Here is a 26,027-nt window from a genome sequence, read left to right on the forward strand (position 1 = left end):
CCTTCAATTTAGCTGAAGTAAAATTTTACTAGAAAACATATTTGTGCGGTCTTCCCCAAAACGCTATAAATATCTGTATATAGCATGAACTTCATTAAACCTATAGCATACACAAAAATAAACAAACACCTTCATTGAAAATTTAAAATGGTAAATGTTATATAATATATATATTATATAACAATAATATATAATATAATATATATTATAATACATATAATATATATATTATATATCATATTATGTTGATTAAAAATAAAATGTTTGTGCAAAAATATTTCCATTATCCATGCAACGCCGTGCAGTCATCAATTTGACCATATAGAGAAAAGTTGTAGGATTGTGCTTTGTAGTAATAGTTAATATTTGTACAATAATTGTCGCCTTCCATTAGATAACTATTATATGCTATACACAGACAAAATAAAATAATTCAAATAAAATAATGTAAAACTGCATCTTTTTGTAAACACTATCTGTGATACCAACCAATGCTTGCAGCTGATTTTTATTCGTGATAAAAATAAATTTAATTTAATTTTGCTCATTTCAAGGCCTGCGTCAAAATTTTTTTCGTTTTCCACACAGGTTTACGTCTCAATCTTGTAGCTAAATTAATGGCTTTGTTAGACTATAGGGTGCCTACTACGGTTTCTTACCCTGTTAGATATCATCTCACTTATTATAATCAAGTTTATAGTCTGCATGTTTTATGAGAGTTGTTTTATCGTGGATAAGACAACTTTGATTTGGAGTCAGAACCCGCTAGCATCTGTAGACAGGATAAAAATGCCTACCTTACTATCTGATACACTCCTGACATAAGACAGCCTTACAGTCTCCCAAAAATAATGTTCTTCACATTAAGTTTTGTCACCATGCCTTGGAAACAGCAACATCGTTAATGAGTGGTTAGACATAATAGGTTTCGAGTTAGAGTGTGTTGTATTGTTCACACTTAGTTTTTCAAAGAGCGCTCAACACGCAAAATCTTCAAACTGTTTCTTTAGCTTTTTAATTTCATCAGTAATTTAAATTTTTTGAATTATTTTCGGATTTGTAGTTACTCGCTAAAAATTGGTGTCATGTAAGTACTCAGAATTGGTTGTTTGTTTTGCAGTTGATGCACAAGTTAGATGTTGGAGAGAAGACAAATCTGCCTGAAAAGACTGTTCAGAAGGGGCCAAAGGGTTCTCTGATCTGCTCAATACAATAGTAGTAGTTGGAAAACTCTAACCACTGCTCAAGGGATCACCACACACCGTCATGATTAAGATGTGCTTAACGTATTATATTTTTTTCTAATATTTTTAATAGAGCAATGATATATTTTTGTGTAATGAAATAAAACAACATATTTTAGCAGTATTGAACAATCTGTTACATCACAAGCAGTAAAAGGTATATTGTCTCAAGATTAAAATAACTTTAATTACATTAGCATGCTAAAACCTAAAATAATTTACAGAAACTCAAGTGGAAAATGCTGCTACACATCTTAGATTCTGTGTCAAGGTGTTTAGGATGACTTCAAGATTAAATATTTCTCTACGTGAGATGCAAACAATTGCTGAAAACTTGTTGTCACAAATCCTCATTGTTTAAAGCACACTACTGTATACTTGTATCTGCATGTAGATTGAGCATTTTACAAAACAAAATTTTCTTACCATGAAGCAATAACCTAATTCAAAAGTCATACAATTTTTTCATAACGAGAGAAAACAATTTCTATCCCATAGACAATACGAATACGTACGGCCTACGTGTATGATTTTTGGCTATATGCGTGTATCACGTTATTCTAATTCGTGGAACTTGGGCGAATTAGACAGCGAGTCGTTACTCTATCTTTATTGACTTTTCCACTCTGTGTGATCGCTTACATGCTCAAACATAGTACGGTAGGTTATTTTGTGGGATACTGGGATAGGACAGGCATTTTTGTAAGGTGCTGGTTGATTTATTTTTTTGACAGGGAAATGCATTTTAATATTAGTTGTCAATATGGCTAACCAAATTATCGATGAGACAGTGTTTTCTTTTGGCCGTTTTTGATAAGAACACCGGTATACATTCTTTGAGGTTTTTTACCATAATGGTGCAGAGCTTAATCTGTACAAAACGTGTTGATGTTTCACAACTAAAAAAAGCTGGTTTAAGTTGTTTGCTGTCGTTTTATAATTAAAATCGAATGAAACTCAAAAGCGTCAGTTTGTCGTTTGGCTTGAACCGCTATAGCTTTATTAACAATTTTACGAAGAAGATAAATTAGTGCACATAAAACTGATATCAAACAAACATTAAAACAAATGAACATTTACAATTAAAAATTTTGAATAATGATGATGGAGGGAAAATGAAATAAACGTTCAGGGTAGGGTGCAAGTTTAACCTTCTAGATGCACAGCCTTTTTACTGTTTAGCGATCGCCGTTGTTTTTGAAATTATTGTTCCTTTTAAAAATAGTATTGCTGCTAATTTTCTTCCTTCTTCTGTTACCAGTAAAGCAAAAAAAGACAAAAACCTATAATGTATTCTCTGTGAGGCCATGTAAAAAGTTCAAATGATAGACTGTAACTCTGTAATCCAATTTTCTTTTTGTGTTTTGGCTGTCTGGGTTTTTTGTTTTTTGGATTTTTATGTTCTTGATTTTTTGTTTTTCTGATTTTGAAACTTAGCTTTGTTTTTCATTTCATTTTTTTTCCTTTTTTCCCACATCTAATATAATTAAAGATGGATTAGTTTTGTTGCTCTTGTAACAAAAAGGTCAAGCATACAGACTCGGGAATACAGTGTGACCTTTGTCAGTCTTGGTAGCACGACAAGTGTTTTGCTGCTAATAGAGAACTACTGACATTTTTAAATTCAGCCAGTCAGTAGGCCAATATTCACTGGTACTGCCTGGGCTGTGAAAAAGGAAGTAGAAAACTCTTTGAGCAAACGGTTATTATTGACAAAAGACTAACTTCTGTTGAAATTCAACTGACTGATTTAAGTGAAAAGGTTGAGTCAGTTATTGGAAGGAACTGAATGATTTGAGTAAGAAGTTGGATACTTTAATATCAGAAGATAGCTCTGATAGGCATGGTTTGAAAGAGTTTTCTACAAAGCCTGAGATAATCTCGGAAATAGCGAGCAGAGTAAAAGAAAGGAATAGAAAAGCATTGAATGTTGTTTTTGCGAGAGAGATGCTATCAAATGAGAAGGTGGTGAAGTTCATTGAACAGGCAGGAGTTAAATCTACAAATATAAACAAAATTGAAACTAAAGGAAAAAATGTTTGTTTATTGTTAGCCTTAGCACAGAACCACAGGAGTGGTCACTAATTACAAAGGCTAGACAAATTAGTAGCTCTGTCGAAGGTTTATAAAACATTTTTATTAATCCTGATTTGACTGAGACTGAGAGGGGTTTACACTACCAGTTTCGCCAGGAGCTCAGGCGTAGAAGGGCTTTAGGAGAAACAGTTGAGATAAGTAAGGGTAGGATTGTCGAAAAGAAATATTAGCTGGAAACTAAGAAAGGTACTGATTTTAGTTTTAGGTTGCAATCAAATAAAATGGTCTAGACATTTTGTATACCAATATTCGTTCTCTGCGGTATAAAGTACATGAACTTGAATGAGAAGCTAAGCAGTTCCAAAATGTAGCTGTCATGTTTTAAAGAAGCACATTTATGTAGTGATATATATTCTGAAGAGTTATACATGCTAGGATACCAACTGTTCTGAAATGACCGTGGTGGCGGGGTGGCAGTGTATGTAAAAAATAACATTCGAACAGAAGTAGTAGATTTCTAATCGAAGGCGGAGGCACTTTTGCTATAATTAGTGATTGAAAAAATATCAATGTTTTTGCTAATATAATATTGCCCTCTGCTGCTTGAAGAGGTTGGTCAAATGATAAATATCTCAAATGAATGTCTTCTTTTATGTGGAGACTTTAATATGCCAAAAATAGACTGGTTCACCTGCACAAGTACTGGATCATACATATCATGTTTTCAACTCTTTTTTTCTCAAAATTTCAGAATTAGACCTAGAACAACATATATTTCAACCAACTCATATTCATGGAAATATTCTTGATCGTGTATTCATAAATAAGGCAATCATAAAAAATGTTGAGGTATCAAGTCCACTAATAAGTGATCATTTCATGATTCATATTCAGCTAAACATTGAGCATTTTCAAGCTGAGGATTTGAGGGATGTTTGCATTTATTGTTACGATAAGGTAGATATGGACGAGGCAGCGATGGTTTTTGATGTTTTGGGAGGACGAGATAAGGGCTAGCATTGATGCAAAGGAAGATATCTATAAAACATGATTTATTTTTGCGGGGTATGAAATAATTAAAATATAGGTGTGTTCCAACTATAATACAAGCAGCTAGCTGCCAGCCAGGTTGGTGTACAAATAAACTTCAAAAGGCTTTGAAAAAGCAGAGGAATTTGTATCTAAAAATGAGAAATTATCCAACTTGTTACAATGCAAAAAGATTCAACGCTGTAAGAAAGCAGAACAAACGAGCAATTAATCAAGCAAAATAGCCATACCTTTCTAAAAGACTTTATAAGCCTTTGTTATCGGGAGACAGCAAATTATTTTATAAATACATGAGACAAAACAGAGAAAGCTGTATTATCATACCTGTCGTAACATCTAATGGCACCACATCAAAGCTTTTAACTGAAGAAGCTAACATGTTTAGTATATTTTTCAAGTTTTTTTTGTTATTGATGCTAATGCTGAGCCACCAAATTACTTTGACTCTTTTCAGGCTGATGAAAATAACATTATGGTACAGACTGACGGAGTACTTGCGTTACTGCTAGGTATCATTCCTTCTAGGTCGTTTGGTTCAAACAACTTGGCAGGGATTGTCCTGAAGACTTTTGCGAATATAAGTTTTAATAGCCTGACAGAAATCTTTAAATACTCCGTTTCTATTGAGATCTTGCCTAAAGTATGGAACATGGCCCATGTAAAACCGATCTATAAATAGTAAAATAGGCATTTACCAAATAATTACAGGCCTGTATCCCTTACATGTATTACATGCAAATTGCTAGAGCATATCTTGTGAAGCGTGTTCATTTATATCTCGCATGGCTTTTGAAGTAATCGATCGTGCAAAACTCAGTTGATACATACATTTAATGATTTGGCTTTAAATCGGGAACAAAACCTAACGACAAATGTCATAATTTTAGATTTTTCTAAAGCGTTTGACTCTGTCAATCATAGGAAGATGATATTTAAATTATACAAACTAGGCATAAATTCACAGATTGTCCACAGAGTTGAGAACTTTCTCACAAATCGAATGCAGGTAGTCGTGATCGATTGAGAAGAGTCTTCTTGGTGTGATATTTTATCTGGTGTGCCTCAAGGTTCAGTCTTAAGTCCACTTCTATTTGTGCTATATATCAATGACCTGCCTTCGTAAATTACCTCCAAATGTCGATTGTTTGCTGATGACACTTTGCTGTACAATACTAGAGCAAATTCGTTAGTTTTAAAAAATGACCTCAACAAACTGCTATCTTTGGCCTGTGATTGGTAGTAGTCTTTCAATTCCTCAGAATTTTCAGTGCTTTTTGTGGGAGAAACAAATTCTCAACAGGAATTTTACTTACATAATGTAAGACTTAAAAATGTAAATTCACATTCATATCTAGGCATTGAACTTAGTTGTAACCTTAAACGGGATAGACACATAAACAAATTAGTGACCAAAACCTCTAGACTATTAGGCATGTTGTGCAGGGTGTTAAAAGCTGCAGACACAAAGACAAGAAAGGTTGCCTATGAGACTTTGATAAGACCTGGACTAGAATATTGATGCCAAGTTTGGGATCCATACCTAAAGAGGGATATAAATAAATTGGAAAAAAGTCAAAACAAGGCACTGCGCTTCATATTTAGATTAAGAGGTCAGGTTAGTTTTTCAAAGCTATGGGAAGAAACAGACATTGTTTCATTAGCAGGGAGAATGGAAAAAAGAGTGTCCTTGTTTTTTAGAGTAAAATCTAGTGAGGTTATACGAGATACATACAATAACGCACCAAAACACTCATATGATACACGTCAACCTTTGGGTCTTTTTGTACCAACAATCAAAACAAACACACTTTTTAATTATTTTTGGCCTCGTACCATAAGGGATATCCGAGGGGAGGTCGTAGGTTACGCTGAACAATGTATTTACTTGTGGCTTTTTGCATTTTTGTTATCAAATAATAGGTATATTATTCTATTTTTATACATAGTAATAGGCACATGAATATGTATAAAAAAAGGGGAGGTAAATGAAAAAAAAAGTTATAACATATTAATAAATGAGTTCTGACGCTTTTTACCTCATATTGAAGATCTTAGTGAGAAAACTCTATTCTGCTTCATAAAACTAATAGCTATGATCATCGGATGCATCTTGCAATATGACATTTGGTACTACAAAAATGAACTTTTTAGCAAAAAGGCATAGGGCACATTAAGGCTATGGGTTAGCAGAAACCCTTGTTCAGAGAATTGCTAAAAAAACTTTAATGACTGCATTAATTCTTTTTAGGTAATTTTCACTAGCAGTAATTGATGGTAAACTACATGGTGAGAGAATCGTTCCAAAAAATTCTATTGGTTTATCTACTGATTATACAGGGAGAAACTATCTAATTAAAGGTATTCTGCACTCTCCACAAGCAATTTAAATAATACACTTGATATTTTTCAAAAGCTGATGCAGGTAAAACCGTGAATTGACTATAATACAAGTTAACCAACCAATTTTTATGACATCAAGTTTGGGATCTAGTCAGCATTAATCGTACTGGAAGTGTTGTATTTAACTATCCAGCTCATACATTGGTAAAACAATCGCCAGGAGACTTCACCTTTATTTAATCACTGATTCTGACTGCATTACTGAGACTATTCATGAGTGCACATTTTTAAGATGATTGTTGTCTATATTAAGCAATACCAATAACAAATGGTGTCAACGTTTGAATTCCTTCAAACAATCATACTGGATTTCGACGTATGTTGAATTGTCTTTGTGCCACCAATGATATAAAATCCCCCACAGGATAGGCAACGGCTATCATATGGGCGGGTTTAATGATCGAGCTCTGTTAGGATGAACCCGAACATAGCACCAGAACAAAGAAATATGCTGAATAAAGCCCCACCTAAATTTACAAATATTGAGAACAGTGGTGGTTATTTTACTGATCTGTTGGTTTCATTTTGTTGTCAAATAAATATAGTTGATCAATATTGTCACCGTTATGATCAGTCGGTTGCCATTCACAAGCATTCGTGATATTAATAGTCACCATCGTGAAATGGCCGAAATTAGGTTTTATATTTAAATTTTGAGTATGAAAACTACACCGCACAGCTTTGTCTGCTGTTCCATCTTATTGGCCAGGTCAAACAATGTGACAACGATGAAAGACTTTGTGATTTTTTATTAGGGATGGCAAAATATTAATCAAAGACTAGGGAAAAAGGGACATTGTTCAAGTGATTTTGGGTAAATTATATTTAACTTTAAGCATATATTACGACCCCTACCAATTTCAGAATTGGTAAAAATAGGTAATTTGAAATGTTTTATTTTCCATGGATCCATTTTTTTTGATTGGGTATTACCCCTACACTGTAGATATTCAAGGTTTGCTATTGTGAACCGTGGGGGTTTACCGAATAAATGGGTTAATGACACGATAACAGCGAGACGCGTTTTCCAAAACATGGCAACGCAACCGCCCCGCGAAATCTGTGTTAGTCCCGAAACCCAGGTTAGGACAATCCCAACACAGCTCGATTATTAAACCCCGCCTATATGATAGCCGTCGCCTATCGTTGTAGGGGTTTTATATCATTCTTGCCACCCATCAGTGAAATCTCAGATTTAAAGTTGACTATAAACCGGTTCAGTTATGTAACTATCAGTGTTTTAACTTGAAGTTTAATCAATTTATTCATTGTTTTGCTGAAAAATTTGAGCAGAGTGTACATTTCGAGCTGATTACATTTACTAATTACATTAAATAATATTCTTACCAAGAATAGTAAGAATAAATATGCTAGAAAACCTAGTAAATTTTTTTGTATATCTGAAACATTTAGTATAACAATTAGTGAGCTTTGTCATTTTAGATAATGGTGTTCCTTAATATTTCTATCAGATATTTTGCGGTATTTCAGTTTTATCTTAAGTGGGATGTGAGCTATTTTGCAGCAGGCTTAAAACATTGTTGTTTGGAAGGATTTTTATAGAGATCTTGACGCAGTAACACATTTTTGAAACTATGTCTCTTGAAGTGCTTTCGTTGCGATTCCAGTTGTACAAAGTTTGTAGAAAATTGTGCTAAACAGAAAAAAAGTGAGATTTTAGAGATCAATCTAGTTATTGAATCAATAAGCAATAATAACAGGAAATTTAGGAGTCTTCTCTAAATTTGTTTATTGAGTCTAGAAAAGTCTGCAGCTATTTTAAGTCTTTTTGGTTTATGTTAACAGTTGTTTTATTTTATGTTTATGTTTTAATGATACATAATATTTATGCCTTATGATTTATTGGAAGATGATCACGGCATATGCAATCACTGCAACCATCTTATCTACAGCTTTTGTGTTGATGAGCATGTATGTGTCCTTGCAAACAAAGACAATAAAATATGTATTTTATTGTAATAAAATATGAAGATAACTTATTACACTAGTTAGTATCAGTGTTTTTAAATCATAATCAACATGTCTTCATGCAGTAGTTAAATACTACAAAAAATGAGAGGGTGCGGTTGGCAACTGAGACATGCCATTGTGTTCTCTTGGCTTATCTCAAGTGTTCAACTTTTGAATTTTTGTTTGGCATCCAAAGCAAATGGGTCTAAAATATTTTTTTTCAAACACTTTTTTTTTCAAGATACAAAGCATTTTAAAATCGAAATTGAACTGTAATGCTGATAGGCAGGGTGTTGCCATTGCTTTCATATGGTTAATTATCAGGTGAATCACAGTTCATTACCAGGTGAATCGAGGTGCCGGGCAAGAGTCCCCAATTATGTTATTTGTGTTGCTATCCATGATAGTAGGTTATCTGCTCATCATGAAAACAATATAACCTGGATAATATATTATATTCAGTTTATCACACTACAGTTTTAGTCATCCACTTCAAGGTCACAGTCAGTGCATGCCCAAATAGTTCCAATATGGCGTCAGGTTCAGGAACTGATGTTGCAGCCCTGCATTCTGCCGTTAAATGTTTTACCAGTCAACTAAACCCTATGTTGTACAAGGTAGGAAGCGTTTGTTGTTATTAGTCACACAGGAGCAGAAAACTCCTGCAGCTGTTTGTTACCGCATCAGCTCATGTAGTGTATTTGGAAAAGCTGTAAAAAGATATTGCTAGCTTCTTATGAATGACCGAAGATGCAGCTGTGTAACAATTGCTCTATTCGTAATGTTCTGCGCATGCTTAATTCACTACCAACATTTTATTTGGTTTGATTAGCGCTGTGCTATTGTGGCTACCACTGCAGTGCTATTGTGACTACCACTACTGCGCTATTGTGACTACCACTACTACGCTATTGTGACTACCACTGCAGTGCTATTGTGACCTCCACTACTACGCTATTGTGACTACCACTGCAGTGCTATTGTGACCACCACTATTGCGCTATTGTGACTACCACCGCTGTGCTATTGTGACTACCACTGCTGTGCTATTGTGACTACCAACGCTGTGCTATTGTGACTACCACTGCAGTGCTATTGTGACTACCACTGCAGTGCTATTGTGACTACCACTGCAGTGCTATTGTGACCTCCACTACTACGCTATTGTGACTACCACTGCAGTGCTATTGTGACCACCACTATTGCGCTATTGTGATTACCACCGCTGTGCTATTGTGACTACCACTGCTGTGCTATTGTGACTACCAACGCTGTGCTATTGTGACTACCACTGCAGTGCTATTGTGACCACTACTGCAGTGCTATGGTGACCATCACTGCAGTGCTATTGTGACTACCAATACTGTACTATTCTATCCACTACTACTGTGCTATTGTGACCACCACTACTGCGCTATTGTGACCACCATTACTGTGCTATTGTGACCACCACTACTGTGCTTTTGTGTCCACCACTAATGTGCTATTGTGACCACCACTACTGCGCTATTGTGACCACCATTACTGTGCTATTGTGACCACCACTACTGTGCTATTGTGTCCACCACTAATGTGCTATTGTTACCACTACTGCTGCGCTATTGTGACCACCACTGCTGTCCTATTGTGACCACCACTGCTGTCCTATTGTGACCACCACAGCTGTGCTATTGTGACCACCACTACTGCACACATTGTGACCACCACTACTGTGCTATTGTGACCACCACTGCTGCGCTATTGTAACCACCACTGCAGTGCTAGCGTGACCACCACTGCTGCGCTGTTGTGACCACCACTACTGTGCTATTGTGGCCACCTCTGCTGTGCTATCGTGATCACCACTTCTGTGCTATTGCGACTACCACTGCTGTGCTATTGTGACTACCAATACTGTGCTATTGTGACTACCAATACTGTGCCATTGTGACCACCACTGCTGTGCTATTGTGACTACCACTGCTGTGCTATTGTGACTACCAATACTGTGCTATTGTGACTACCGATACTGTGCCATTGTGACCACCACTGCTGCGCTATTGTGACCACCACTGCTGCGCTATTGTGACCACCACTACTGTGCTATAGTGTCCACCACTGCTGCGCTATTGTGACCATTACTACTGTGCTATTGTGACCACCACTGCTGTGCTATTGTGACCACCACTGCTGTGCTATTGTGTCCATTACTGCTGTGCTATTGTGACCACCACTGCAGTGCTGTTGTGACCACCACTACTGTGCTATTGTGACCACCTCTACTGCGCTATTTTGACCAACACTGCAGTGTTATCGTTACCACCACTACTGTGCTATTGTGACTACCATTGCTGTGTTATTGTGACTACCACTGCGGCGCTACTGTGACCACCTCTGCCGTGCTATTGTGTCCACCACTACTGTGCTATTGTGACCACCACTGCTGTGCTATTGTGTCCACCACTACTATGCTGTGCTATTGTGATCATCTCTGCAGTGATAGCCTTCTAGATTACTCAAGCACCCATCATTGACTTTTCTTTCTGTGGATTAGTTTCTTCTCAACCACAGTTGTTTAATACCCAATACAATACTATAGAATATTGAAAATTCTATAGTACTTTTGTATTTCCAGTATTGAGTAATAACATAAGATATCTCCAATATTAAGAGCTGATTGTTTTCTACTTCAATATTTCTCCATAATATAGAAAGCCTTAGTATTGGATGATGATTTTGGTTGTTGGATATTGTTTGGCTCAGTGTTGTGTATTGATATACGATATTGGATATTTTCTTGCTCAGTGTTGAATATTGGTATTGAATAGTGTCAGGTAGAGTACTACATATATTAATATTGGATAATGTCAGGTAGAGTTATTGGATATTGATATGGGATATTGTCAGATAGAATATTGGATATTGATATTGGATAGTGCCAGGTAGAGTTATTGGATATTGATATTGTATAGTATCATGTAGAGTTATTGGGTATTAATATGGGATATTGTCAGATAGAACATTGAATATTGAGTATTGGAACAAAAAGTGAAAGTATTGCAAGTATTAATACTTGCAATACTTTCACTTTTTGTTCCAATACTCAATATTCAATGTTAATACTAGTTAGTATTATGATGGTTTCTGATTAGCCGAGCTTGCCGATAACAGTTGGTGTTGGAATTCTTCCAAAGAAGCCTAATGGGTGCCCATGTATGGTGAACTATTTTTGTGCCAGCCCATTAGTTCATGGTTTTTTGTATTTACTATTCACATTGAGCCCATGAATTCCAGAAGAGAATATAAACTCTTTCCATTTCAACTTCAAAAGAGCATTGGTATTTTGGAATGCTGCTCATCTTAGGAATGTATATGCCATGCTAATTTTGCTGAATTTCATCAATTGCGTTTTACATTTTAGTAGAAAACCTATCAACTGCGTAAAAATTATTACTCTGGCTGCAAATTCGTGCAGTGAACCGATCTCATGCTGTTAGTCTGTGTTGTCAGGGTGAGCAGAGCGCTAAAGGTGTGACAGCTGCTGCCCTGTCCTTACTTAGACAGCTGCCAGTCGCGAGGAATGCCGTCCTCAGCTACTTTGGCAGGAGATTTGATGAGGCTGCCAACAGGTATTTACAGCACCGAGTAGACAAGATTACTGGAAACATATACAACAATCCTGGCTACAACGGTGAGTTGTTGCACTTCTATTTATGAGTTGTACAGAAAGTAACAGCATTCAGGATGGAATCTATGCCGACCAACTTATCTCGGGCGAGATTGTGATTCGATCGACGATCAGATACCTTGTTGTTTTATTCTTTCACCCATTTCAATTTGAGCTGATATAATTCCGGAGATCCCAAAGATATAAACTCGAAGCATCATGGCCATAAACCAAAGTGATAGAGCGAAAAGTTTGCTACATTTGTAGACATATTATATTGGCTTTGCATTTCAGTATGTTGATACCGCTACATGAATTCATAGTACGGTAATGCAATGTCTACTTTTGGTTGTGTGGCAGCACAGTGTACTCATCTGTACCCTGCCGGCTTTCCCCAGTGTAGTACATTGGGTAATTTATGTATATCATTGTATTTGAAGAGTATTTGCAGTTGAAAAGTAGCACTTTACTACTGCTAGTAAGACTGTCTAATGGTGTGAATGTATTTATTAGGCTGGTTATGCTACTTCTACTTGCGCTCCTAATTCTGGAGTCAATGGTCAAACTCTGGAGTTATATTGCCATTGTCACTTCTTCTGAGTCTTTTGTTTCCAATAAGTTGGGTTGCTGACATATCGTTGTATTATATCAGAGCTTAGATCTTCTCATTTCATCCATGAGTAGGTTTTTAGGGATCTCCTTCACATCCACAATCCCTACAGAAATATTTAATGAAAGTAGAAGCTGTCAAGAGACACATAGGTTGCATTTTACTTAAGAATGTAAAAGGTGTACAAGTCAAATCTATGAATATCCAAAGGTGACATCTAGGTCTATGGAGTGTAGAACAGTGTGAGGAAACATGGCCTCACCTGTTAGCTGCATAGCTAGTTTAAGTTCAGCTCGTAGAATTTCTAGCACTTTCCTTACACCGTCTTCTCCCTGGAAGTGTGTTATGTAACTTTTTTGAACAGAAAATCATCAGTTGAATTATAGAATCATGAGATTAGACACTGTATTTATTAAACTGAGTAATTGGCAAGAATCGGCAGGTTGCTAAACTACTCAGCAAGTGTCTAGTTACTACATTCGTCAGTCTAAGAAATAACTCTAGGCGGCTAATTAAGGTAGCGCAACTCTACATTTTGGTGTTCAGCAGGGGATTGTGTAAACCTACTGCCAGTCCATATAATTGTTGTGTAGTCCAGTAACTGTTGTGAATAACTAAATGTATTCCATTTGGTTATGCGATAAAGAAGAGTTACCCACTCTCTAACCACTGAGATAGCACTCGTTTCTTGGTTTAGGAAACACGAGTAATTATAGGGGTGGGCAAAGACTCACCCCACCTCACTGATGATATATAGCTGGTCATAGATAGTGGTTATTGCTCTTTTTAGGTAACATGCAGTTTCAAGGATGGGCAAGGTCTCACCCCTACTGCTAGTCCAGATATAGCTGGTCATAGATAGCCCTTGTTTCCCAATTTAAGAAACATGCATAGTTTTAGGGGTGTGCTAGGACTCACCCCAACTGCTAATCCATATATAGCCGGTCTACCAATAAACACAGCCCTAGCTCCTAGGGCCAGAGCTTTAAGTACATCTGTACCAGTTCTGATTCCTCCATCCATGTAGACTTCTACCCTTCCTCCCACTGCTTTGACCACCTCTGGTAAGGCTGATATCTGTATACATATAACCAGTATGTGATTGTGTTGAATTCACTTGGTGTCTGTGTATAATAGTTGTACATTACTTACACTGGAATATACTCCATCAAGTTGTCTCCCTCCGTGATTAGATACATACACAGCACTACATCCAGCTTTTATAGCCTCTTCTGCATCTTCTCCTGCAGATAATAATGTTAATAAAACATCATCAGCTGTTGTTGAATACAGGAACCTGAATTAAGGTAAAATTGGAAAGGAGAAAATTGGGATTTGTGTTCTTATTAAAACAATGCTTTCACAATAAATAAAAAAATATTGCATCATACTAGTTAATTTCAGCAAAGCAGCGAGTAACTCTACCATCTGCGCCTATTTAGCAACGCAGAATAATTGTATGCATAGTTATTACACCTAACGATCTCATATGGCACACCGGACTTCCAGGGTCCTAGCGTATGTAAAAGGTAGGAGAAGGTGATGTTACTTCGTGTTTTTTTCACTCTTCAAAGTTAGTGCTGGTCCTTATTAACTGTGACAAGTGAGAGATTGCTGTATTATACAGTAATATTTTATTAACTGACATGACCTATGAGAGATTGAGGAGTTGTGTTTTTATTTTGAAAGTGTTTTCACAAAAAAATAAATAAAAATGCCAGTTAACATAAGCCTGCGAGCCAGTTTCTGGTGATGCGTGTACTCATTATTTCAAACATGCGGTGATGATTGAAGTAATTTTAGCTTTGTGGATGACTTGTTCCAAAATTACTAATGCTGCTTTTAAAAAATCTATTATATATCCTATTATATATAACAGATTATATTATTTTATATTATTATAATCTATTATTTATTATAAATCTATCATACAGTCAAACATGGATAACTCGTCCACGGATAGCTCGAACACATGGTTAATTCGAACATTTCCTTTGGTCCGTTCCCATGTAATGATAAATTGCTATAGATAACTCGAACTCAACACTGTTAATTCGAACTGTTTTTTTGCCCAACAGCTACCGAAACGGTTGTTTTCGCTTTAGAAAATCACTTTATTCAAAGCCATAGAGGTAAACTTCATCTTTTCGTAATTCATAAGCGTCGTTATTTCCACCATCGGCAAAATATTTTTGTCAACGACTTTTCTAAAAGTTTGGTGAAATTTATTTATACTGCGATACGATGAATAGCACGGGTTAGCCGGGTCACGCGCGCAAGAATTTTCGCCACGCACATACAAAACAAAAATCGCATGTTGTTTTGTATGTGCGTGGCGAAAATCCTTGAGTGCGTGACTCGGCTAGCCCGTGATGAATAGTTTTCCGACGTTGATTCCGTGTTGAATCAACGTCGGAATGTTGAATGTTTAAAACGTCTTAAAAAATGTTGTAATTAAACGTATACGTTGTCTGAGCTACAAAAAACTATTCATCGTTTGACCTAAACACAGAATACGTGTGTACATTCAATAAGTATCTATTAAAAAAGCGTGAGTGATATAGAATGTACCGTAAAACCTCGTAAAACTTCTAATTGAACTGCCTCGGAGTGTTGCTCTTAACGAATCCCAGGTAAAGTAAGGTAATCTGCATAAACTTCAAGAAAAATCGGCAAAATTGATCGTGGGTAAAACCCCAAAAGAAAAAAATGTCTTTTCTTTTGAGCATTTCAACAACGATCAAGTTTTGCCAATGTCAATCTGAAAAACGTCCTGGCAATAACATCACCTTAAACAACAAACCAATCTCAAGTGATAGAAAAATCTCTATACTTTTTCATGAAAACGTTTTAAACTTTACATTAGAAGCATTTAATTTGAAACAAGCCATTTGTGCTGTTGATTTATATTATAGTTTGTATATGTACATGTATCTACTAATAAATAAGTAAATATATGGACTTGTGACAGTGCTCTGATAACTTGAATGCTCTGATAATTCGAACACTTTTGCTCGGTCCCTTGAAGTTCGAGTTATCCATGTTTGACTGTATATTATATGTAACCTCCTCACTGTGTATTTTCATAAACTCATTTTGGCATAAGTTATACTTGCTTTGAGGAGGTATGCAATTGCATGTGTCTGTGTGAGTATGATATCTGCTTTATTTACTGCAGCAGAGGCTGTGCATGTTTTTTACTAGCCATGTTGCATAAACATTGGCTCTGTTATCTTGGCTGAATGAGTCTGAAACCAGCGACAAGGAAGTCTTGATGGCTGGAGACATGCTCAGTTGCAGAGAGCAATTTAATGTTGGACGCTGTTTCGATTAGTACTAGTAGCCATTTTGGGAATCCAACCCAAACCTGTTGTCTGCAGGTGAGACACATCTGGCGAGGCTGCCATAGCGGAGTTGCATACCACCCGTTTTGTCTTACTTTCACTTCTCAATAGAGTTACATACCTGTGAGGACTCCCTTTGCTATAATAGGAAGTGATGTAATAGAAGCGAGCCAAGCTATATCTTTCCATGTTAGGCTGTTGTCGAACATGCTATGTATTGTCGCGTATTGGCTTTCTTTGCTGTTCTTTGTGAGGTCACCAGTCAGTCCTTCCAGGTTCTTATAGCTAATAGAATAGTCATAAGATATATGGTCAGGGTGGGGTCATACATGACAGCGTGTTTTCACTCAGAGTTATCACCGAGCTGCTAATCTTCAAACATTATATTTAATTTTAGGGCATTGTTCAACAAAGCTTTGTTTTGTAGAAGTATTTTATGGATTAATTTTTCTGAAATGGAGTTGTCTCCACCACTGACAAAGAAAATTACCAAATTTGTTATTGCTGTGTAAAATTTTAGTAGCTGTTTCATATTTGGTTATATGTGAAAACCACATTTTTTTATCTCTTTCAGTAATCCTCTTGAGAGATCCTGTGTACACATGCTGTCTATCATACATTTTATCACAACCTTCACAGTATCGTATCTGAGTGTATATAATCAAAATTTGACTAAATTTTCTGTTTTCACACTTTTGGTACAGCTGGGAATCTTTGATTTTATATGAGCTTTTTTTGTGGTTTAAACAAGTTTTGACAAGCACCAAACATTAGTAACTATGGCCATAGCCTTATAAATATGTATGTAATATTACTGGTAATGATAAACAGTGATACGGAATAGACTTAAATTTTTTAGCATCGTGTACCTGAAAAATTATGTTTGATAGCAAAGGACTTATAATTACATTAGTATTGAAATTCTCTTATGTAATATCCGCCCTATTTTCCAAATAATCTCCAACATACAACAATCATAGTTAGTCATAACACGTAGGTTCTATGTCAATACCATAGACCTAATAACTATACTTTATATGACTATACTGTATAGTTAATAGGTCTATGGTCAATGCAGATGCATGCAATTCTACACCGCAGGTTATTCTACTGTGTGCTAGGAATATTTCACAGCTCTTCATTCTTCCCATTTTATTTATAAAATCATGGGGGCAAAAATGAGTAGTGGTGATGAAAAATGGAAAGAGGCTTTTCTTTTTCTAGAATTGAACTGACAACTAATAGAAAGCATGAGCAAATGTCATCAAATCAATTCTTTAAGTAAACTTTCAAGGCAACTAGTAGTTATTGTGAAGGAAAAGTGACAAAGATGCCACAACAGTAAAGTCTGATACTAGTGGATAGGCTAGTCATGATTAACAATAATAAAATGTAAGAAGTATCCAGTCTATAAAATAGAATCAAATATAAATTTGCATTAATTAAAAGTTTCACGCATGTAAGTTTTGTATCTCCATCATCCCTTGTACCTATGCACTGTCTGTCTGGAGTAGACAGCCAAGGTACACCTGCAATCGCTTGTCTTTAATGCAAAAGATAAAGTGACAATAAAAACATATTTTTGGTGATTATTACTTCATTTCCTTTTAATTTCCTACATATAACTTGTTCTTATTTAATATGTTTATTTGAATGCTATGTATATGTGATGTATTTATTACTATTTTAGATTTTTAAACTGTTGTATAAATTAAACCGATGAAGTGGGAATGCCTGTATTCATATTTCAGAAAGCGATATCCACAACATTTTCTAATATTAAAATATCACCCAAGCATGTCTCAACAATGAATGCTTGCCTTGCGTTCAAGGTGGACATGACATGACAGCACATGAAACCAGTTAGCTGTTGTTCTTAAATATAATAAGATGAGACAACTCCGTTAGTTGATCAAACCTGAGGTGTGTTGGCATGGCAAACTTATTGCGGATGCTGCTTCTGCGGCGGCCCACTTCAGGTCTATCAACGGTCACTACGAGGGCTCTGAATCCTGCCCTCTCAGCTCTTTCTACTAGCTGCCTGCTTAGCCCTCGATCCCTTCAATATAGAAGCTAATAAATTGGGTTCGCATCATATTTCTCTAAACTAATTCTTTAAATACTCGGAATTGCTACCACAAGGCCGCATCTTTTACAACCTGCACTTTTGATAGTAGTGACTGCGTGCATCAGATTTGGTATATTTGTGTTTGTATTTTGGGAGGAGGTGGTCCAGTTTATTTGGCAGTCAGTATGTTTCCATAATGCGGTTAATCAACAAGTTTGTGTCATCTGCAAGTTGGATACAGTAGTAGTCGTCGAGTTTTGTTACTCACAAATTTTTATCGAATGTTTCACGGTCGCGAAAAATAAAAACGCCATTTGTGAATGATGTGCAGAAAAAGCCGCGCAAGCTATTCCGTTCTAAGCATTTCCATACATGTGTCGTTTTTATTTTAATTTGGGCAGTTTCAAATGCGCAGATATAACCTTTAGTGTAGAAATCCTTGTCTTTTTTAACAAAGCACATACATATATATGAAGCATACAAATGCTCTTTGAAACACTTATCACACAGTAACTCAATGGGCACACAATTCCAAATCTACATAATCATGATGGAAATATCTATAGTGAATGTAGAGGTGATCATAAGTTGAGATTTTTCTGTGTGTTTCATTTGCTGCAACTAATGAGTGCCGTACTTTTCGGACTATTAGCCGCTGCTTTTTTCCGATGATTTGAGCCATGCGGCTTATATAAGGGTGCGGCTAATCTGTGGGTTCTTCTTTCACCGCTAGGTCGCATTAACCAAAATCTCCGGTTAGTGCGCCGCTAGCGGTGAAAGAAAATACGAAACAATGTCTAACGGTACTGTTCCGTTAAGCACTAGGTTAAAAATTGTCGGTTAATACGAAACAGTGCCGTTAGGGACTGTTTCGTTTTAACTAGCAAAGTTGCTGCCGCGTTAAAAAGCACCGCCCTGAGTTCTGCGGCCTATACAAAGGTGCGGCCTGTGTATTGTTTTATTATCGTTTTTTGGAAAATAAAGCAAATGCAGCTTATATAGGGGTGCGGTTTATAGTCTGAAAAGTACGGTATAAATGTGTGTGTAATAATTTATGTTTGACCCCTGCCAAGCTCTGCCATGCCTACCCAGTCTATAGAATTCTATCTAAAACAAATAATCTCTCAGTTGCTTTATGTTAGCACAAGCTGTGATGATGCTAACAATCGTTGCATACAAGCTTGTCTCCTTTTAAGTTCAGACCGTACCCCCTCCCCGTGTGCGTTAATTTTTAACACATTGTTCAAGTGACCTGCCTAGCTTCGGTTAGGAACGCTTTTGCGTTTGTTAAAAAGCAATGTTTTGTGTGTTGAACTTTTTATTGTGACGGGGGGGGGGGGGGGGTGCCCGGGGAGACGGGCAGTCGCAATGCAACTACTGATCGGTGAGAAATTGTTGGCAAAGACAAACATTTGTATCAACAAAATAAGAACTGAGTATTCAGCAAGTCTAGCTTAGCAATCTTTACTATAATAAGAGCTGTGTTCATCCGTGTGTCCAAAGCCACACTAAGAACGTTAGGAAAAACATCGCCTTGCTCTGGAAGTGAACATGGAACACCATTTTTTAGACAGGTGTGCTAACCACTTAGCCATGCGACCACCTTGCCATACTATGGAATAGTTGTACACATAATTATTACATCTGCCAATACTTCATAGCATGCGGGACTGGCCTTTTTATATTATATGGACTATATTTTTACTGGTCCATATAATATCTACAACAGAAAAGTAATAATTACATTTTTTCTCATGGGTATAGGACGATTTGGAATTCTCTCTACTTGCCCTAGTGGAGAATGTGTGACATAATGTGAAATGTGAGTCTATTTTGGAATGGGTTCACGGGATACATTTGTTTAGTCCTGCATAAATTCATAAACTTCGAGGTATCTTTTATGTGCTGCTTTAAACAATATATGGGCGGTGCAGTAGTTACTTTGTCGATGACCTGCGAATGGTTCCAATAGAAAATTTCCACTTACAGCAAGTAGGTTTGTTATAAGGCGAGCGAATCGGTAGCCTAAAACATTCAAATATTTAAGTATTTATGAGGATCACTTGCTAATATTTGATGCACTTACCGGTATCTGCTTTTGCTAAACCTTACCTAACTTGGTTGTCATGTACAATCAGGTACCCCAATCGACTGTATTTCTGTTGAAATTTTTGGAATACCGCCTTGAAATCCAAACGCCCAATGCGTGCTCAATAATGTATCCCCTATGTTTACCAACTAAATGTACCACAAAGTGTATCCCATCTGTGAACACCCTGTATATATATACTGTATATATACAGTACATATACAGTATAAATATACTGTATATATACAGTATATATACAGTACACATGCTGTATATATACAGGTATACATATATCTGTAGGCCTATATATACAGGTGTATATATGTAAAGGAAGAACAGTAAGCCACAAATAACATGATCGGCAATACCAACTCACTTGCAGACATAAAGCTGAAACCACCTGAGTAGTCCTGGTGCCCCTTTTGCTATATCATCGACGCTAACATTGGCACCCGTACTGAGACACATGCAGCTGCCTAGGGCCTCGGCAGCTACAAAACATACATTCTGCTATGTATTGCTCGCATGCTCTGCGGTGTCTACCTAGGCAACATATGCAGGCTCGATGCTGTGGCACAAATACTGCTAAATTCAAAAATTCTCAAATTATTATGTAACTCAATTGAAAATATTATTATATAAAGTTGTATCGGAACTATTATTTTTGTATATTTATAATTTATACAACTTGTTTTTATGAATTAAAATTAAAGATTCATTCATAATTCTAATATAGGGTAAATCAATCAAACCAATTATGCATTTATTCTAATATTCTGCTTTGTCAATAATGCTCTTTATAGATAAAATTAACTTTAGGCCTACCACAGTTTGAGATTCGTACTTTTTAAAAATAAGAGTCAGTCACAGTTCATTTTCGATTCTCATTCAAAATGTTGACTGAACTAGCGTGTGCCCAGTTTGTCTGGGGAAATTTTTAGATTCATTATTTACTGACTCATCTGCAGAATCCCCCCATGAAACTCAACATCAATAAATTGTGCTGTCGTTACCTGGTCGGCTCTAGGACAGGCCGTTATATGCAAAAATAAAAATTTTTTTGAACACTCGGCCATTTAGCCAGAGGTTAATAAGTTAGTTAATAAGACGACTTCAGAAATGACCTCTTGCTATTCTCGCTGGTAAGTGAGATTCACTGTGTTTCCATGCTTTTGATGGGTTCGAAGTTGCGCGCTGTCCACAAACTCGCACCTACCGTTTCAACCATTCCGAGTTGCACTTAAGATATTTCCAACATCTCTGATGTATTCCTCAAAACACAACTTGTTTAAGTAAACTCAATTTCGGGTCAAGGTCACTTTTCAATTCACAGCGTACTCCATTATTTGCACTAACTAAGCCGGGATTCCAGATCACAATTAATCCGGTGTTGAAACTTGTTTACCTAGGGAGAGCTTAGCTGAGTATAATTGATTTGGATTCATCAGAAGTGGTAGTTTTTATGATGTTGAATAGTACCATAGAGTTATCACTCTAGGGGGAGATAACTCTATGAATAGTATTCGCACAGCGAATGACTTCGGACAAACTTCAACGAAGCGAAATGGTGTCGGCTCTGTCCACATTTTACTATTTCTAAGATTTGGAGTGAAGGCAACTCCGAACCTATTTGAAACATGGCAACTTAGTTATTGACAGACTAATTTTCCGCTAACTGAAAAAAATTATAAGAATTATAATAGACAGCAAGCTTTAATTGGCCGGCCCACAATGCATAATGTTTACAGGAAGAGTAGCCCTGTTTACTTCGCTTGCTTAAAATTAATTATTGATTCATGTCCAGGAATCTGTTATTTAACTGTTCAAAGTTGAAAATTATTTTGAATGTTTCAAAGAGTTGAGGTGCGTTTATCAAGCCAGAAATACTTAGCAATATCAGGGTCATAATCACACATGTTTCCAATCCAGTCTTTTAATGTAATGTGAAACCACAACTTGGTTTAACGTGTAGGCCTACTGTGAAACCATTTCTTGGTTTCACATTACATTAAGTTGTAAAAAAATTAATCAGATTAAGAAAACAGTGGGCTTTTGAGGCTAATTAGACATAATTAGCCTCAAACTGCATTTGGGGATTAGACCTTTTATCATGCCTTGCACGAGTTGACAGCAATAAGCTTGTGTATCCTCGTATTTATATATATACTGTGCTGCCACCTCTTTTTTTGAGAGTTGAGACAGCTGTGTATTTTACAAGTTGGCTATATTTGCCTTCAACACTTGTCTTTATTTATTAGTATTTATGCATTATTAATTATTATGCATTTAATTAATTAATTTTTGGCTTGTTTTGTAACAAATCCAACCAAACACAGGACATAATGTAGTATTTATTAATACTACATTATGATGTAATGATAGATTTTAGTATAGTGTACTGTTTCAGTAATATTTAACTGTAATTTTAAACGTTCCAACGTTTTTGCTCAGTTTTTTTAAATTAAAAATAGTTGTTCACATATCTAGGTATTTCAGTATAATACCATAAAAAACTAACCTTTAGCAGTGCCCATCTCCCCTATAGGATGAGCTAGCATATGCATGCCGGATGGGGCAATGCCTACAGGGAAGGATACAGTCTCTCCTAATATCGTTGTCCCTAAGGACACGCGAGACACGTCTCTCATCATTCTAGGCCTCAAATATAGCCTACAAAAATCAGGCAGATAACTTTAAGCAAAATTATTTCTTATTGAGACATGAATACAGTTCACAACTACAAGAACTATTATAATGGTTGTCTGTTAAATTATAGGCGTTGGTTTTTTTGTTCCGATTGTTTCATTACAGCACAAAGCGCAAGAGATAATTCTAGTCACTGATGATTCTTAATGCAACAACCACATTTTTCTAACTGAAATCTAGAAATTACAAATTTTTTTAAGAATTTGTTCTAAGTTTGTTTATCTGCCGTCAAAACTTTTTTTCTGAGCTCCGCAAAACCTTTCACGTTTCACGTCTGAATAGAAAAAATAACAGAGTTAAATAATTATGCAGTTATTTTTTTGTGTTAAATTGAAACAACAAAAATCTCAATTTCATGATGGCCATGACAATAGTCTTGATGTCAGCAGAAATTTAGATTTCTTCTTTTACTAACAACTCATCTGTTATATCAATTCATCATTGTAATCGAGAACATGTATAAGTTACGTTATCTCAGTAATATGTACATACTTTGCTAAACTCAAGCTATAATGAAAGTTTTTTGAATTGTATTTGGTGATTATTAAATGCAAATTATTACAGGTTTTGCTTGCAGGGATACCAAATCAAACCATTATATAATATCAACAACCTTTTTCCCTTATCTTTTGGTTCTAACAAAAAATCATGAGTAAATCAACGAATGTTTGCTATTGTTTCTGGCAAATATTTTTTTGCAAAAATGCAAAATACATGTATCTCATCAAACAAAATGCTAGAATAAAGTCTACAATTTTGAATGACTAGGTAATCACTATGTTTCCATGATGCGCAGTGCTTCGGAGTTGCGCCCTCTCCGAATCATGGAAACGGCGTCTTCGCACTGAAATCACTGCGCACTGGTCAGTGCGAAGCCAGTGAAAATTCGCAGCAAGGAAATGGCAGTTGCGCAGTGGCTGCGCATAGCTCTCATGCCGTGGAAACAGATTCTTCGAGCGCCATAGACTAGTTAGTACAAAAGTTATCCTGCTTATCTTTGTTTTTGCTATTCTTCCGATATTTTTTCACTTAAATTTAATTATGGTCTGCTCCTACGAAGATGATGAAGTGATTACTTTCCTGGACTTTGTTATCGATACCAACACTTTTCGAAAAATAGGTGGCAAGCCCTAAAGTAACATTTCAATAATCTATTACTTATATAAATATTTATTAAAAATATATTATTTGTAAAAATTGTGTTAAGGTTTGTAAAACATTGTGAATGTGTATTGTAAATAAAAGTATAATGATGACAAAAGCATAAAAAAGACCTTTTCTGACATTCGGTACGCATGATCGATTCCATGTATCCATCCAGCGACTCGATTTATGCAATTTCTCTTTTCTGGCTAATTTGCTGAAAACCACTGCGCAGCATGGAAACGTACAATCCCCTCGACTTCGGAGAGGGCTGCTTCGCAGTACTGCGCACCATGGAAACATAGTGAATGCGTAATGTTTGTGAACTAGCATGTCTTATTGTGTGCAGACAACTCCTGAAAAGTCGGTAAGATTTGATTTATTTGTATTTGTATACCCAGAAGACTTCAATGACAATATCATGATTAAACAAAATATCTTATTGGTTTTTCAAGTTATTTGCCTTTCTTAAACAGATATTTGATAAGTTTGTGGTAAAGTTTAGTCATTTTTAAATGACTACAGATTGTACTGGCAGATGATGTCAGCATTTTAGATTACACGCAACCTTCCTTTTTAGACAAACATGAATCTGTTAACTGCCTTGTGAAGACATTGTCTATTCTATTGTTCTCAATAACATCTACTTGCGGCATCACCTTTTAAAGTCAGACGAGTTTTCTCTCACAGTTTGTTCATCGTCTGCCCCTGTAGAGAAGTAGTCGGATACAGCTTTTGGTAGAACAACCTTGGCTTCTCTCTCGAAGTCACCCAGGCAGACCAGTTTATCCATGGTCAACTTGACTGTCTCCACCAGCCCCACTAGCTCAACTTCTAGAACTACGCACTACTATTACTCTCCGTGACATTACTGACCTCGGCTTAATTAACTCATTGAAGCGGAAAATTGGTTTGATAGCTTTGTGGTATTTGCTCCACACACTTTCTACACATCTTACTAAAAATGTCCTATATCATGGTGGGTTTTTCTGGACAATGACACTACCACATTTTTAACTATCTATCTGGCATTGCAGTAGTGGAACGCAATGGCTTAGGATTTTTATCATTCACAAGGGGATATGGAAGTTGATCAACCATGACTGTTCTCTACAAGGGCAAGCAGGACATAAAATAATATGCCCTGTATGTCGTAGAAACTGTACTGAATGGTGAACTAGTATTAAAGTTTTCCCAGATAGATTGAAGTAGCATCCAGTGTTAATATTGCTCCCTAACTCTTTGTGAAATGTTGACTTGCAACAAAATTCACATTACAGTTATTTGGTATCAAAAGATCACTATGTCTTACTCTGCTGTGTTGTAGGTGCAAAATATGTGGAAATGTGATTACAAGCTATTAAAAGCTAAAAAGTGAACGGTTAATCGCAGCCACACGAGACCGCCGTAGATTAGAATCTCTTTCCAAAACAGCTCAAATGGGACGTAGTTGTACAATATGGCTTCTGTTTACACTTTCATGCAACCATATTCGTCGAAATATTTTCACAAATATAATTCACACATTCAATAAAACCATGCCTATTGTTCTTACGCGTCTGTTTCATCGTCATTGTAATGCTGTCGCTTTCAGCACTGATATCGTATAACCTACCGTGAAAATTCGTTTAATTATTTAACCTTAGCTCAAAGGAGCACATATCATTGTCTGATAAACATGACGAGCCTGTTGGTCACCTGCGATAATCAAAAAATGCT

At 36.2% G+C, this 26,027-nt stretch overlaps 2 protein-coding genes across 3 annotated transcripts in view; one reads left to right on the forward strand and one right to left on the reverse strand.

The window, feature by feature from the left end:
* Positions 1-9,184: 9,184 nt before the first annotated feature.
* Positions 9,185-26,027, forward strand: part of LOC137401114 (integrator complex subunit 5-like) — a 74,544-nt gene continuing 57,701 nt past the window's right edge. For both annotated transcript variants that reach the window (XM_068087481.1, XM_068087480.1), the window contains exons 1-2: positions 9,185-9,319; positions 12,192-12,372. In XM_068087481.1, coding sequence (XP_067943582.1) covers positions 9,233-9,319; positions 12,192-12,372 — 268 coding nt within the window. In that variant the 5' untranslated portion in view covers positions 9,185-9,232. The remainder of the gene's footprint in view (positions 9,320-12,191; positions 12,373-26,027) is intronic.
* On the reverse strand, positions 12,514-25,161 carry LOC137401199 (uncharacterized). The gene is made up of 9 exons (XM_068087592.1): positions 24,968-25,161; positions 22,978-23,129; positions 20,836-20,950; positions 18,221-18,361; positions 16,424-16,587; positions 14,111-14,202; positions 13,877-14,035; positions 13,221-13,290; positions 12,514-13,064 (listed from the first exon to the last, which is right to left on the reverse strand). Exons 1-9 carry the CDS (start codon positions 25,099-25,101, stop codon positions 12,997-12,999), a joined length of 1,095 nt encoding a protein of 364 aa, XP_067943693.1. The 5' UTR covers positions 25,102-25,161; the 3' UTR covers positions 12,514-12,996.

The sequence above is a fragment of the Watersipora subatra genome, chromosome 7 (assembly GCF_963576615.1).
Source record: "Watersipora subatra chromosome 7, tzWatSuba1.1, whole genome shotgun sequence".
NCBI lineage: Eukaryota > Metazoa > Bryozoa > Gymnolaemata > Cheilostomatida > Watersiporidae > Watersipora > Watersipora subatra.